The 14969-nt window shown below is 38.0% G+C and overlaps 1 protein-coding gene across 2 annotated transcripts in view; it reads right to left on the bottom strand.

Annotated features, from left to right (window-relative positions):
• The window catches only part of zmynd11 (zinc finger, MYND-type containing 11), a 52339-nt gene extending 41389 nt beyond the window's left edge, over nt 1-10950 (bottom strand). For both annotated transcript variants that reach the window (XM_030159565.1, XM_030159566.1), the window contains exons 1-2: nt 10759-10950; nt 3240-3375 (exon numbers count right to left, since the gene is read on the bottom strand). In XM_030159565.1, coding sequence (XP_030015425.1) covers nt 3240-3370 — 131 coding nt within the window. In that variant the 5' untranslated portion in view covers nt 3371-3375; nt 10759-10950. The remainder of the gene's footprint in view (nt 1-3239; nt 3376-10758) is intronic.
• Between the last annotated feature and the right edge of the window lie 4019 nt (nt 10951-14969).

Here is a 14969-nt window from a genome sequence, read left to right as displayed (position 1 = left end):
AAAATTACTCGTAATTCGAGTACAAAAAATCCTCAAATCATTTTTTTTTTTTGCCTCGAGTATTCATTTAATTATTAATTTAATTTAAGTAGTCACTTGTGTTCCGCCCCGGGGATCATGTTCTACACGGACTATAAACAGTGACGCACGAGACTCAGAGGCAAAAAGTCAGGGCTGTGGGAGAGAGCGAGGAGACCATCCGCAAAAGGCAAAAGATGTCCAATGTCTGGGATCAGTTCAAACTTAAAAAAATCAGAGAACCTGTGTGTAAGTCCACATCTGAAGCCAGCACAAGGTATATGCCCATCTTCCACTCAACAGTAGCCTAACATTAGCTGATTTAATGTTACTAGCAGCATTGTACTTGTGCTGCCATTGTACGATAGCATGAGAGGTTAAAATCGCCCAGCATACGTCACAACATTTAAATATGGACATAAAATTGTGCCTAGTAGATAGTCAGGTAATGTTTCTATTCATTTGGCAAGTTTGGCGGCGATCGAGCCTGTGAAGGCTGAGGAAAATCCGTACAAACGCCCTCCTGTGCTGCAACATCGATCGGACGGACATAGAACGTGCATTATATAGTAGGATTGCTAACTGAGAAACACAGCAGCACTAGCTAGAACGTAGGCTATGCATTTGTTGTAATCTGTAGTAAGTGAGTCTCTAAATGTATCCTCCGTCTTTGGAAGTCGCCCTCACTTCCAGCAGAACACGCCTGGATAAGGGACGCAATGATCAAATTTTCTCTCAGAGGATCAACTGAGAAATTTTACATTACATGGAAGCATTTCCTCTCTTACTTTGATAAAATATCTATGGAAAACATAACAGAATAGAATAGCTAAAACACTCATAATAAAGTGAATGCGGGCCAATGTGGGTGGGTGGATTGGTGGGGACTACTTTTCCCATTTTTTTTTTTTAGTTTAAGTTTTTGTTTGCTAGTTGGTTTTTGGAAAACTGGACATGCTTATACCTGTACTGAGAGGACATGTATACTGAAAATATGTCCTAATAAAAAGATTATTAAAAATATAATAATGAGTCTCGATGACGGCTTCGATGATGGCTCTTGATGAAATCCGATTACTCAATTAATCACTGAAATATTCGGTAGAATACTCGACTTAAAAAAATAAATCAATAGCTGCAGCCCTAGTTCCTTCCAAACATCTAAAACCATCCACTTGAATGGGTTTAATGGTCGCTCTAAAGTGCCAGATCCCCCCATTTCCTTCCAGATGATTACACAATTATGGGAAAAGAATAAAATAAATGAATGACTGAATGTTTTAGGATAAAGATAATGATCTTTATGTGCACATCAAACAGGAAATCAGATCCCATTATGAGTGGTCCCTATAGACACATCTGCTGATGCTTTCCAAACCAGTACGATACTGGACGTCAGATATCAGAGGCTGGATGTTAATATAAGGCCTGAACAGGACCTCAGTCTCCCACAAACTTAGATAAAAATATTGCACTTGAACATTTTGGAAAATGTGACTAGGTACGACATCAACCGCCAATAATCCCATTAACTACTGAACATGTAGGGAGTCATTTATTATTTTCAGATTCAGGGCACACACACACTAGGACACACACGCCTAATATGTTCATCTGATTCAGGTCTGAAACTGTAGGTTCAAGTAACAACATGTCTGTGTGTAAAGCTATTTTTTCCCTCAGGACATCACCACGCTGCTCTGAATCACAAACAGCTTTTGCACTGAGAGCCTATTTAAGGACACTTTGTTTGGCTAAAAGATTTAAAGGGGTCATATTTATTTAAACCTACTTTTATTAGTCTGTGGTTCATTTATTTGTGTATTTGGACCCTAATAGCTTGTACAGTTTGAATTTTAACCCTCCAGGTGCTGCAAAACTATCTTTATATTCAATCTGGCAAAAATCGAGTGGATTTCTACAACCTGTTTTAATTCTTGCTTAATTTGTTATGTTTTATAACTAGTTACGTCACAACATTTACACATATAAGGTCCAGACTTCAGACAAACATTTCTCCGAATACGACATAACTGTTTATCAGCAGCAGCGGTTGTAGTCCATACTGAACATATGTCCAAACTTCGAGCTGATTACCTAAAATGTTCAGTTGTTGGTTGAACAAGACAGAGCAGCACAACCAACAACCTGGAGGGGGCGGGGCCTGAAGTGGCTCATGTGCATTTAAAGGGCCAGTGCTTCAAACCACCTTTCTGGTGTCATTACTAATGGTGTGTATTGGCAAGAATCTGGCGATACGATACAAATCACAATACTCAGATCACGATACGATATATTACGATATATCATGATACTGTTAAAAAGGCAATTTTTTGTTTGTTTATTTTTTTTAAATGACTATTTCCTGGAAGAATTGAATTACACCAGAAATATGAACAAATACTAAACATTTTTATTTGATCACAACAGGATCTAATATTATATCACATAATATTCCTCTGTTAAAGCTTAAATTATGTTTTACAGACATTACAGATTAAGATCCTGCTAAAATGTTCATATTCTATTAGCTCATAACTAACATCATTAGATTATTTTGGTGCAATCTCAACAAAGGAACTAACATCTGCCTCTCAGACAGTAAAAGGTGCTTTTAGGATTCTTAAAATAACCATTATTTAATAAAACAGTGTTAAATAATAATAAATAAGATATATACAATAAAGAAAACCAAAAAACAAAAATGAACCTACACCATATCTGCATTTGAATAAATACCTAAAAATATCGATAACGTACTTTTTAATATTGGCACAGTATTGTGAAATGAAATATTGTGATACAGAACCAATGTTTTCTAACACCCCTAGTCATTACAAAGAAATAGGGTTGAAGATGGACCTGTGGAATTGAATTAATGAGGAATTCGGACCCAAACAAAGCATTTACAGTTTATGCAGACCACAGGGAAACGTTTGAAAATACAGAATTCCATTTACAAAAAGCAAAATATCACTCCTTTAAGGTTTACTGAAACTATTGAGATGCTCTAAAGGTAACAAACTTAAACTAAAATTTGATTCCTCTATCATTTCAGGCTGCGCTGCTAATATACTGAAAGCTGTCTGGTTTGTAGAGTTGGAAAAAGGAGTTTAAGGTCAAATGCAGGTCACATCAACAGAACACTGAGGGACTCAAATGACAAACAGAGACACAGAACAAACACTGATGATGGTCAAATCCATCTGTGGTCAACTTACTTTGAGATCCTGTCCATGTTTGCGATTTGTTTCTGGTTGCGGATGACTTCAATGGCGGCCCACACATACTGGACCACCTTGGGGTCCGCCTGCCTCTTCTTCACCACACGTGACATGATTTCCTTATTCATCACAACTGCAGGAAACGAGACATTCAACAGTCAGCAGACATCTTTGTAAGTGGAAAGTTAATTTGTGCTTGTGTAATTATGCTAGTTTTGAGTTTTTTTTAATGTAAACTGACTCCATTTCTAGGTTAACAACTGTCTTAAATCCCTGTCTTTGGCTCATCTACAGCTGCAACAACAACATTAGCTACCATTAGCTTAGAAATTAACTTAACAGGTCAACACAAACCTGAAAGGTCTAATCAATGTACAAATACCGCAGACTATTTCGGGGCGGCTGTGGCTCAGTTGGTGGAGCAGGTCGTCCTTTGACCAAAGGGTTGGCGGTTCGAATCCTGGCTCTGACTGTCCACATGTCGAAGTGTCCTTAGGCAAGACACTGAACCAGTAGAGCCTGGCAGCGCCTTGGATGGCAGCAGCCGCCTACTGGTGTATAAATGGGTGAATGTGACGAATTGTAAAGCGCTTTGGGTACCATTAAGGTGTAGAAAAGGAGCTATGTAAGTTCAGTCCATGGACTCATCAGTTGTATATATTTCTTTTATCTGTAGTAGAGTTAGCTTTTTGATTATTTTAGTAGTATTTATAAGTATTTTCGTTGTACTTGGATATTTCATATTTTATCTCTATGGTTTTTGTACATTAGCTACCAGTATTTTTCAGTATTTTGTATATTTTTATAGTCTCTATGCACTTTAAGGGTTTGCTGCTACACAGAAACAGAGCTGCTAAACTGATTTTCATTGTTCCTCTAACAGTGACAAAGATCAAGTCTATTCTATTAATCAATCAAATTTTATTTATATAGCGCCAAATCACAATAAAAGTTATGTCATGACACTTTACATACAGAGCTGGTCAAAACCACACTCTCAAGCTAATTTATAGAAACTCAACAGAATCCTCCAGGAGCAAACACTTGATGACAGTGTTCTATTCTATTCTATTCTATTCTATATGAGGGTTTGAGCAGTGGACCATGTTTGTTCATCAGTTGGTTTGGCAACTTCTGACAGAAAGAGATAAATGTCGATATTATCAGTTTCTCAAATCAAGTACTCCCATTAGTATAGTGCATACATGGTGCACTTAAAGTCGCGGAAAAAATTATTAGACCATCAAAAACAATGGTTATGCAATCAAGTACGAACTCCCGTGTGTATCATGTGACTAAAACAGACAGAAAAGAAAACATGGGATGCCTAAAAGCGCTGTTTTTGTCAGTACAATGCCATAGATATTGATGGAAGAACTGAAGTGATTTTGATTATTATCAAGAAAACATGGAAAATGGATAGATATCAGCTCTGAAATTAAACTACTATGAGCTAGTTTTGCTGTTATCATTATATTTGTCCAAACAAATGTACCTTTAGTTGGACAAGGCATTAAAATGAACAAGAAACTGAAGAAAACAAGGGTGGTCTAATAATTTTTTCTGCAACGGTACATTCACACTGTGCAAATTTTAACATGTTATAGATGTCTAAAAATCAAACCAGCTGTTATGTACTTAACAGAGCCATAAATAGCATCCCAGTGTTCTTCTTCTGTGGTTTTTAATAGTTAATTATCAGAACATTTGCATTGATTAACAGTGTTTTTGTATAGAACACTATTTGCCGTTACTGTCAGAGTAACAGCTTCCTTCACCATCATTTCTGGTCCGTCCCCTCCTGCTACACTGTCAACATAGTGATTTTTGAGGGTGAGGTGTCCAGCGTTCCACTCTCAGCTTTTTGAATGTGTTTTCTGTGACCATCCAAGGAATTAGAGTGAACTGCATTCTGTTCTAAAAGATAATATGAATGCATTTACACACTCAAAATAGTGATAAGTATTAGAAGTCTGTGATTGGAGACGGTGCATGTCCATGTTGGAATGGTGCTACTGAGACTCAAAGATAAACTATGGTGCCTTCCAGCTATTAGTGTCCTAAATACTCACTCACATAAGTCTTGGGGTACTTCAAGTATCTTCAGTTAATGTCAATGATATGATTTCGGTAGCATTTTTATAGCCCAGGCTGTGAGTGAACAAACACATATGATCCACTGCTCAGTTACTGTAATTTAGTCATATCCAAACTGACTAAATGACTGATTAGTCTGATCAACGTGAGCATGTTATTCCACTAGAACACACACATTTACAGAACAGAAATAAAACTAATAAAGTATCCTCTCTTTATCAGATATTCTAGTTAGCAATGGGAAAGCTTCAAAGTTACGCATCTTTTTTTTATAATTTTATTTTTCATTTGGAAAGATACTTTACAATAGAGAACTATGCACATCTGTATATCATGTCTGAAAAATCAACAATGGTAAAGCATGAAATTTAACATGCACATGTTCGATATAAGTTCTGTTTAGAAAAAAACCAAAAAAAAACAGCTGTTCTTAAAGTGGGCCTAAGTTTTCCTTTTTTTTTGTTTGTTATATTTTGTTAAATATACCTTAGAACAAAAAGAGGTCACATTTTTCCCTTTATTTTCATTATTCTTCTTCTAAAATCCACACAAGTTTCACCTCCAGTACATTCAACCAGTTCAATTATAACTTGTCATTTCCAGTTAAGTTAAATCTGACCTCAATGGGGTGATATATACAATCCATTTTGACCACATTTCAATAAATTTATCCTGTTTTACTTTTAATGAAAAGGACAGTTTCTCCATTACACAGATTTCATAGATCGCTTTTAACCAATCTTCAAGTTGTGTTGCATCTGGTTGGAGCCACTTCCTTGTCAGAGCTTTTTTCCCTCCAATAAGCAGTCCTCTCATTAAATATTTGTCTCCTTCAGTTTTAATGTTCTGCGTCATGGCTCCCATGTACAGTGTTAAAGCATCAAATAAGATTGTGGTCTTAAATACAGATTCCAAACAATTGTGAATGTTCTTCCAGAATGACTTGATTTTTGGACATTCCCAAAATAGATGGTAGTGATTAGCTACAGCTGATCCACATAACCTCCAAAGTTATGCATTTTTCATGTTGTTCAGCACATATTCTGAACAAATCCTACTTTTACAAACGTTACTACAAATACTTCAGTGAGAGCACAATGTCATTTCCTGTACTGCGTTTAACACTTTGACTATGTTTACTTACAACACATTCATCACAATAAAACATGACAAGCTTTCATGCCTAGAGATCATTTCGTGCGCTCGCTTATAATCATGGTTACTGAAGCTATTGTGTTTAATCCTGTTAAATATCCATGACCGTCCACACAGCAGGGAAACACTAGCTTAGGTTGTGCAGAGCAGCTTTAAAAAGACTTGTCAGATAAAGAGCCACTGTTTTGCTTCCAACTGATTGCGCAGTAAAAGAGCATTCAGTGGTCAGCAGAGACGTCACATGTTACTGTCTAACAGGACGTTAGAGACCATTAACTATGATCACGGTGGTGATCTGAACCTTCAAGGCTTCACGAGATGTAATTTCTGAGTAATCAGAGTGGATATAATTTATCATTCATATTATATAATAGACAAAGGAACCAATTACTAGTGTTTACTATTGGACGTCATGCAGCTTCACTGTTAATAATGCAAACAAGAAAGTCAGTCCTGACTTGCTGAGGCGGTCTTATACAAACAAAAACTCCAAGACAAGTGTTTTCATGCTCATGTATTAAAACTCAACTATCGCTTTTGTCATTATTTCACGTTATGTCTTTTACAGTAAGAAGCAAAGTAGTTATTGTATGTTATATTAGTTATTTTATGAAATTATTCTTATTTTGTTTTATTGCACCCATTTTATGTACAGCACTTTGTGATTTTTATCTGTGAAAAGCTCTTTATAAATAAACTTTACATACTTATTTCAACTGGGAATAAAAAATATCAATAAATGCACTTGATACTGCATGTGTAATGAACCAGCCCTGCAACAAACATCTGCTGATGATAATATTTAAAACAAATGCTACTGAAAGGACTTTTCTGATAAATACTCATCAATGAAGAAATATCCATAAACTTGCATCGTGTCTGTAAGTTTAATACATTACACTGTGCCCTGATGTGCACATCACAACACATCCTGTGAAGCTCATAGATATCAGAGGGAATCAGACAATAAGAACTCCTATAATACCAGTTTCCCTCTTTACCATGTAGTGGGCCTGAGTCTGTGCTGAAAATCTTGAGAAATTTAAATCCAATTTTATGCGGCCCTCTGTGTCTCCAACCGTGAAACTTAGGTTGTCACTTTTATCCACAGCTGAAAACTACATATAATAATGCTTATCACATTTATATCACGGCAGATGCTTGGTTTTACAGGCTGACAGGGATGTTCATCTTCACACCTTACTCACCTGGTATGAACAGTGAAAAGCAGCGTGTAAGATTTCTGGTCTTGACACTTGGTGTAATAAATCTTTTCCAGAGGTTATGTAATATGTTTCTGCTCTAATTTAAGACTGGTGTAGACACATCTGAGACGTACACACAAGTCAACATGACCATAAGTGTGTTACACAGAGTAGACTATTTTTATTTACTTTTGATTATGACCATGTGGTCACGATTCTTCAAATAATTCTCCAAATCTATGCAGTGCTCAGAGTTGGCATGCTCTCCTGATGGACCATTATGTTTATTTTCCAGAGTGAAAACAGATTATTAATAATAAACACAGCAGCATGGAGCACGTGTAGTGACTTGAAGTCAAAAACACAGAACTCATTCTCTCTAACACTTATTTCTCCTATTCTGCATTTATTGTATTTATTCTTATCACTTGAGGTCAGTGTATTGTTTTTAACGCTTGCTTCCCGACTGTATGACTACTGTTTTCTAGATCTGGTTGATCTCAGTCTTTGATTGTGGTTAATTTATCATATGATCTACTTTTCAGGGAATTCATCGAGATCACGTTAAAAAAAAATGCCAGTGCTGTCAAAATTTTCCTACTTAACATGCATTCATAGTAAAAGGCATGTTAATCAGGGTAACTGCAGTATTTTACAGACAGAGTGTTGCACTAACCTATGGGTTCGTAGCATTAATGTCATTAGCACAGGTCACTTATCATCATAACTTTTGTTGGTTAACAAACACTAAAGTGACCAGATTATATCAGTAAAATACATGATCAGAAGCTGAGGGATGTGGCGATTTACTTCGGTGATACTCAAGTAACCCTAAAAAAAATCAGAGATTGAACAGAGATAAAGAAAATGAATGAGGCCAAAGAATATTCAGGGCCAGATCCAGCGGTGACACTGGGACACATTTCATGTTCAATAGCCTCTGTGTTTAAACTTAATAACTTACCTCCATGTTTAATACATGTATATATATGTATAATTGTATATTGTATGTATAATTCATGAACAGGTGTCAGTAAGTACTGTCACATAACACATGTTACAATTTACAGAAATAAAATGCTTAAATTACTGCTGTGAGACACAGGGACTCAAAATTAACATAATTTTTGTTCACTTTATGCAAATGCACAAAATATGCTGTTCTCATTAGAAATTGATCCTAAATGAAACATAGGGCTTTAGCTCTGATGTTAAACTACAATTGTGATCAATGTTGGATAAAAATGTTGAAATGATAAGTTTTTATGAACACAGATATGTTGTAACACAGGGACAGCAATTTGTAACTTTGATCAGTATCACAATAAAAGTCCTTGACTGGAACTAAAACACCACAAATATGCTCATAAACTTTTAGTGAACATACATATTACAACTGAAGTGATATATACAGCTAATAAAACATATTTTACAAATAACTGGATTGTACATAGGCTAACCATTCTGTGTTGTACTGTTGAATAATTAGTTCCTACAGATTCACAAACTTAAAATATCACTTATACAAGCAAGAACAAACATTCTTCTTAAAGTTAATAGTGCATTTGCATATCTTAGTCCTTTTTAGGTTTCATTTTATATTGATCAGTAGGCTTGGAACTTCTTATACTGAAACTTTGTAAACAGTTCCATAAAATAGAGTTCTTTAACTAAAAAAATTAGCTTATTTGAGAAATGATAGCTGGAACTTTAATTTTTGACACTGACGTTCACTTTCGCTTGATCTGGCCCTTTATTCATCTTAACAACAAGCATCTTCAAACACTGAAATAAATCTGCTACTTGACCTGCATCAGACTAACAAACTGTGCATGGGACTGTTTGACCCTGAGTATAAGAGGTCAGATGGACAAACCTGTAAAGCATCATAAACAAGCTTAAAGAGTAAAGATCACAGGGGTTAAGCGAGGTGACTGTGAGTAATGTGAGCTGCCCTGTTCTGTGTCAAGTGCTGCAGGTGTGAATGAGGGTCACCTGTGCCATGATGCCAACATGGGCCACTTCATCATCACCATCATCATCTGTCCCTTCTCCATGTGCCTCTACAGGGCTGGCATGTACATAACACATCCACCTGTGTCTCCATAGAGCTCAGACTACATGAGGACAGCAGGACCGGTGATCCCCCATCCAGCAGACAGGATGCCACATCAGAGACATTATACCAACAAACCATACCATGGGTTTGTAGTAACTCAAGTGCACAAACACAAAGTCGAAATGACAGCATCCTCGAACAAAAAACTCTCCATGTGGCGTTAAAAAACATAATACAATGCAGATCCTTATTGATTTATCAGTCACATCAGACTCAGTGCTGTCTGTACATTACAGCACCATTAGCCCGCTAACAGCTAATCAAACCGACACAGATATGACGACACAAAAATATATCGGCGTTATCATGTTGTAGTATCTCAAAACAAATCCCATTTTCTTACTAATCATTAAATACCACATGTAAATTGCCAACAAAGACAGACATACAGGGCCACGGGATTAGCTCTACAGACGCTAACTATTAGCACATTAGCTAACGTCAAAATTAACGTCCGTCAAGACAAAAAAGGGCCGATTAAAGTTTCCCTTACGGGTTTAATACAGGCACAGTACAGCACATTAAAAAGATTAATATCACAATACCCTAAATGGTGACTTGAATTCATGTCTGGCAAGTAAATACGATAGCGTGGTTAGTGGATTTTTGGTTAGCAATGCTAGTAAACTGTTACGTAGCGTACATCAGCAGGGTTGTTGGTAAACTTAGCCAACCTGTCGGCGAAACTAAACAAGTCTCAGAACAACAATGACAAGCATGTAGTATTTCCACAAAGCAGTACGGTCTGTCTGCTGTTGGGAATTAGAAAAACAGTTAACAAGCTGTCTGCTCGTTTGTTTTGGAGGGCGCCATGTTCACAATCCTCCATCACGGGACAGAAAAGGCAGCCGCTGCTAAGCTAACGCGGCTAGCTGCCTGGTTAGCCGCAGTGTTGTCATTGAGCCCGAGCCATTTTCAGCGGAATAAAAGCCAAACTCACCTCTGCTACGGTGTCACGAACACACGGCACTGCGGGAAATCCACGAAGGATTGGACACGAGGCAGATTACATCAGTATTTTTCAGGCTAGTTGAGGCTGCGGAGGGTGGTTGGAGTCCAGCTGGCCACAGTACAGCAGCGCTGGGCTGGGAGGTAAACACAGCCGAAGGAGCCGGAGGACCACAGGGAGAACTCTAGTGGTGGAATCCGACACACTGCACCTTCACCGGGCCGTTAAAGGGGCCGTCCGCCTACTGGGGACCAGGATGCATCAGTATACAGTCACCTGTCAGTGGTGGAATGCAGCCCACGACTTTCACATGTGTGTTGAAGTTTTCAGACTGATAACAACTGCACTGCCCAAAACTAGGGTTTGATTGGGTCACAGAATGGTGTATCATTTTGTTAAATTTTCAGATTTTTTTGTTCATTTTGATTAGTTTAACTTTTATGTTCATTTTCTTGATAACAGTGTAAAAACAGGCATGTCCAAAGTCCGGCCCGGGGGCCAATCACGGCCCGCGATCAGATTTTATACGGCCCACAGCTTGGGTTTTATATTATATTATTTATGGCCCGCTTGGACTGTTGAACAGAGTACATGAATCATAAAAGGTTCAAAATGCAGTTTCTCCTTTCACCTCATGGTGGCAGCACCACTCTAACTCTATCAGGCTCTGTGACTTTGCCGTGAACCATTTTAGCTAATTTCTAACCATGGCGCCTGTAAATAAAACAAAGGAAAGTTGACATTGAGGGCCTCCGCTTCCAGGAGAGATGGGAATTACAATTTTTTTTCACTGAAAATCGAGGTGATTGTGTTTGCCTAATTTGTCGAGACATTGTTGCCTTGTTTAAGGAATTCAATGTAAAGACACACGAGCAGACAAAACATGCTAACGCATACGACAAGCTACAAGGGAGTGAGCGTTCCGAAAAGTGACGCAAATTCAAGCTGCTTTAAACTCACAACAGTGACTCTTCATGTGAACCTGGGAGTTCAATGAATTCACCACCAAGGCAGGCTACCAAGTTGCCAGGTTAGTTGCCTCTAATTGCTGGTGTTATGGACTTGTAGATGTGACACAAATATTACTTTCTGAATGATTTTGTGAAAGACAAGAGTAAGAGTCATATGTTTTCATCTTAAACGTTCACAGACTTTACATTACTGAGTAATATATGAGTAATGATTACTCATATAAGTCATGTTTAAAATGAATGTGGGGTTAAGATTTTTATCAACTTCTTGGAAGTTTAAGATACTCCACACAGTTTGTTCTATGTTATCTGACTCCAGATGTGAAAGGAAGGCAGAATTGTTTGGGTTTTTTTTTTCTTAATTTGTTCACACCTGAGTGGCGTAGATTTGGTTACATTGCCATTTTAAAAAATTATATTGTGACAATGAAAATAAAATTATTGTAGAACAGCACATTTATATGTAATTTTTACTGTTTAAAAAACATCCGAAGGGACCACTGGCCCCTGGCAATGTCCACATGATCAGATCTGGCCCTCTTTAAAAAAAGTTTGGACACCCCTGGTGTAAAACAACCTCCAGATTAAAAGTAGCGACATATATATGTATAATCTGGGGCACTGTTAAAGGGGGGTAAACATGACAAATTCATGGGGCCCAGCATTCCCGGGGGGCCCATCCAGCAGGGGACTGGGCCCAGAGAGTTAGAGGAATAGTAAAGTGTCTTCAGTTTCACTTTCACTTCGCACCACCCTGACAATCACTGATGGCGAGCAGCTGATTCCATCATCACCGTCTGTATCTCTCTCTCTGTGTCTTTCTCTCTCTCATGTATTGTCCCACACTGGCATGTGTCTATTATTTGAGTGTTGATGTGACATATGGGTTTCCATATTGATATTGGGATTTGAACCAGACTGTGCTCTGGTGTCATGTTGTCTCATTGTATGTTCCTCCAGAGGGCCTCAGAGCCTCAGATAAAGTAAGAAAAAACACACATTTAACTCACTGAGCTGAACTCTGTTCATCTGCATGAATCTGGTTGACCTGCTGTCCACCAGCAAAACAACTTATTACTTAACATCTTTTTTTTTTTTTTTTTTTTGTTACAGATTATCAAAACATAACAATCCATTTAAATAAAGTATCAGCTTTTTAACCTTCATAGATGTGAACAGCCTCCATGGACTAAAACCATCTACTGATCTAAACTGTCTAACACCTGTTGATCCATTAATCCTATTAATACAAGTAAATAATTGGTGTAAAATACAGCTATTCATCTTTTCTTTGTCATCAGATATGACCCATTTGGACGTTCAGAGGCTCCATAGTTACTGTGGAAACACCATCATCTTCTACAACATTGATTCACCAGTAAAACTCATAGAGTTGGCTCAATGACAGTGGATGGACACACTGGGTTTATGTTCAGTTAATGACAGATTATACTGAAAAAGTCACTTTTTCCTTTGTTGTGTTGTGTTTTAATATAAAAGTCTATGAATGTAATACATGCCTACACTGTCATGAATTAAATATAGGAAAACACCAGATTTTCACTGATGAAGATGAAGAATTCAAGGAGAGATACAGCAGGTCATTCCTTCCCACAGCCAACAGAACATATAACAGTTGACAGTATACCCCCCTATATCACACCAATGCCAACATCACGTGTAACTATATTACAAATACGTAAATTATATGTATGTATGTACAGCATAAGTAATACAAACAGAGGACTCTCTTTAATATTTCATGTCTCATTCTTGAATGTTTCCTGCCCATCCCTCTGCACTTTGTTTTCTGCATTGTTCGGCTGCAAAAAGTGCACTTTCCCCACAGTGGGATCAATACAGTCATATCTTATCTTAAATGGTGATAAATTGCTTCAGAAAGGTTAGACTGCTTGCATTTAATCTTCGTTGGTCCACATGTAAAAACAGAGCATTATGGTCTGAGGACCATTTGTAGGATGGTCTGAGAGTCTAGTTTTGGATACGCTGGCCTTTCTTCATGGACTGGTTTTCCAGAAGGATCTGAAACTGGGGGAAGTTTGGGGCGATTGAAGTCTGGAGAGGGGGGCCTGGAGATTTTTCATCCTCCAAAGGGCCCAACAGAAAAAGACTGAGAACCACTGACCTGCACTAATCTAAAGGATAATAGAAACAACCTATTGTGTTCTGTTGTGAATGTAGACGCTGCCCTCTGCTGGTATCAGTCTGAACAGCAGCACAGACTCTGCAGTTCTTCACCTCCATTTCCTTAAAAGCTTCCACTCTTCACTTATTTACGATTCATAAATGCACGACTCTCAGTGTCTTATATTCCTAGTTTTCAGCTCTTAAGCATGTGGCTACTTCTTCAGTCAGTTAAATCGGAACCTTTTGATTTAGAAAATGCTCTCAAACTTCAGACTACAACTCTATAATATAAAGAGTTGCATCTTTTCAATATCAGAGTCTGCATGGGCGACTGCAGTACTGAAAATACAAATCCTTTTGCAGAGAATCACAATTACAGATGTGGAGTCTGCATAAAAACACATCTTTAAGAACAAAACCAAACCAAACCTGTGATGTCTCCTAGTGAGCAAAGTCTTTACATTATGGGAGTAAAGTGAGAGTGAAAAGAGGTGATGACGCACATCCAGTGTCTAAAAGTTGTGCAGGAAAAAATAGTGGATGAAAGAATAAGATGAGGTCCACACAACCTATAACTGTGGTGAATAGATATCTTCTTGGGAGCTCATAAGTTATTCTTTCATCTACAGTAAACTGACAGTAACAAAGTATTTAAGGCCTTAAACAGCGACTGTCTGTTTGACTGGCAACTGTCACAAAAGTAGCACAGGGTCTTTATGGGTTAAGGTTCTGATTGATTCTTTTTCGACATCTGAAGTGAACAGATGGACTTTTGAGGCGGATCTCTCATTGTGTGAACCATTCACACCATAATAAATAAAGCAGTGAACTTCTCCACATGAAGCAGGAAGCAGCACCACATCCCCACCCCTCCATCTACGTGGCTCCTCCCACTGCAGAGCCCTGACCGGGGCTGTATTTGAGCAGCGTCCAGGCAGCCGGAGGAGCTGTCAGCTGCAGGTCTCACCTCTAATCCTCCATAAAACACTGACTGACAACACAAACAGCTGCCGCTGTGATCTCCTCTGTCCTGCTGCCATTGTTCCAAAACACAGAGCCAAAAAGGAAGGACATGGCTGGATA

Source organism: Sphaeramia orbicularis, chromosome 17 (genome assembly GCF_902148855.1).
Source record: "Sphaeramia orbicularis chromosome 17, fSphaOr1.1, whole genome shotgun sequence".
NCBI lineage: Eukaryota > Metazoa > Chordata > Actinopteri > Kurtiformes > Apogonidae > Sphaeramia > Sphaeramia orbicularis.
This window is presented reverse-complemented; position numbering and strand designations above follow the sequence as displayed.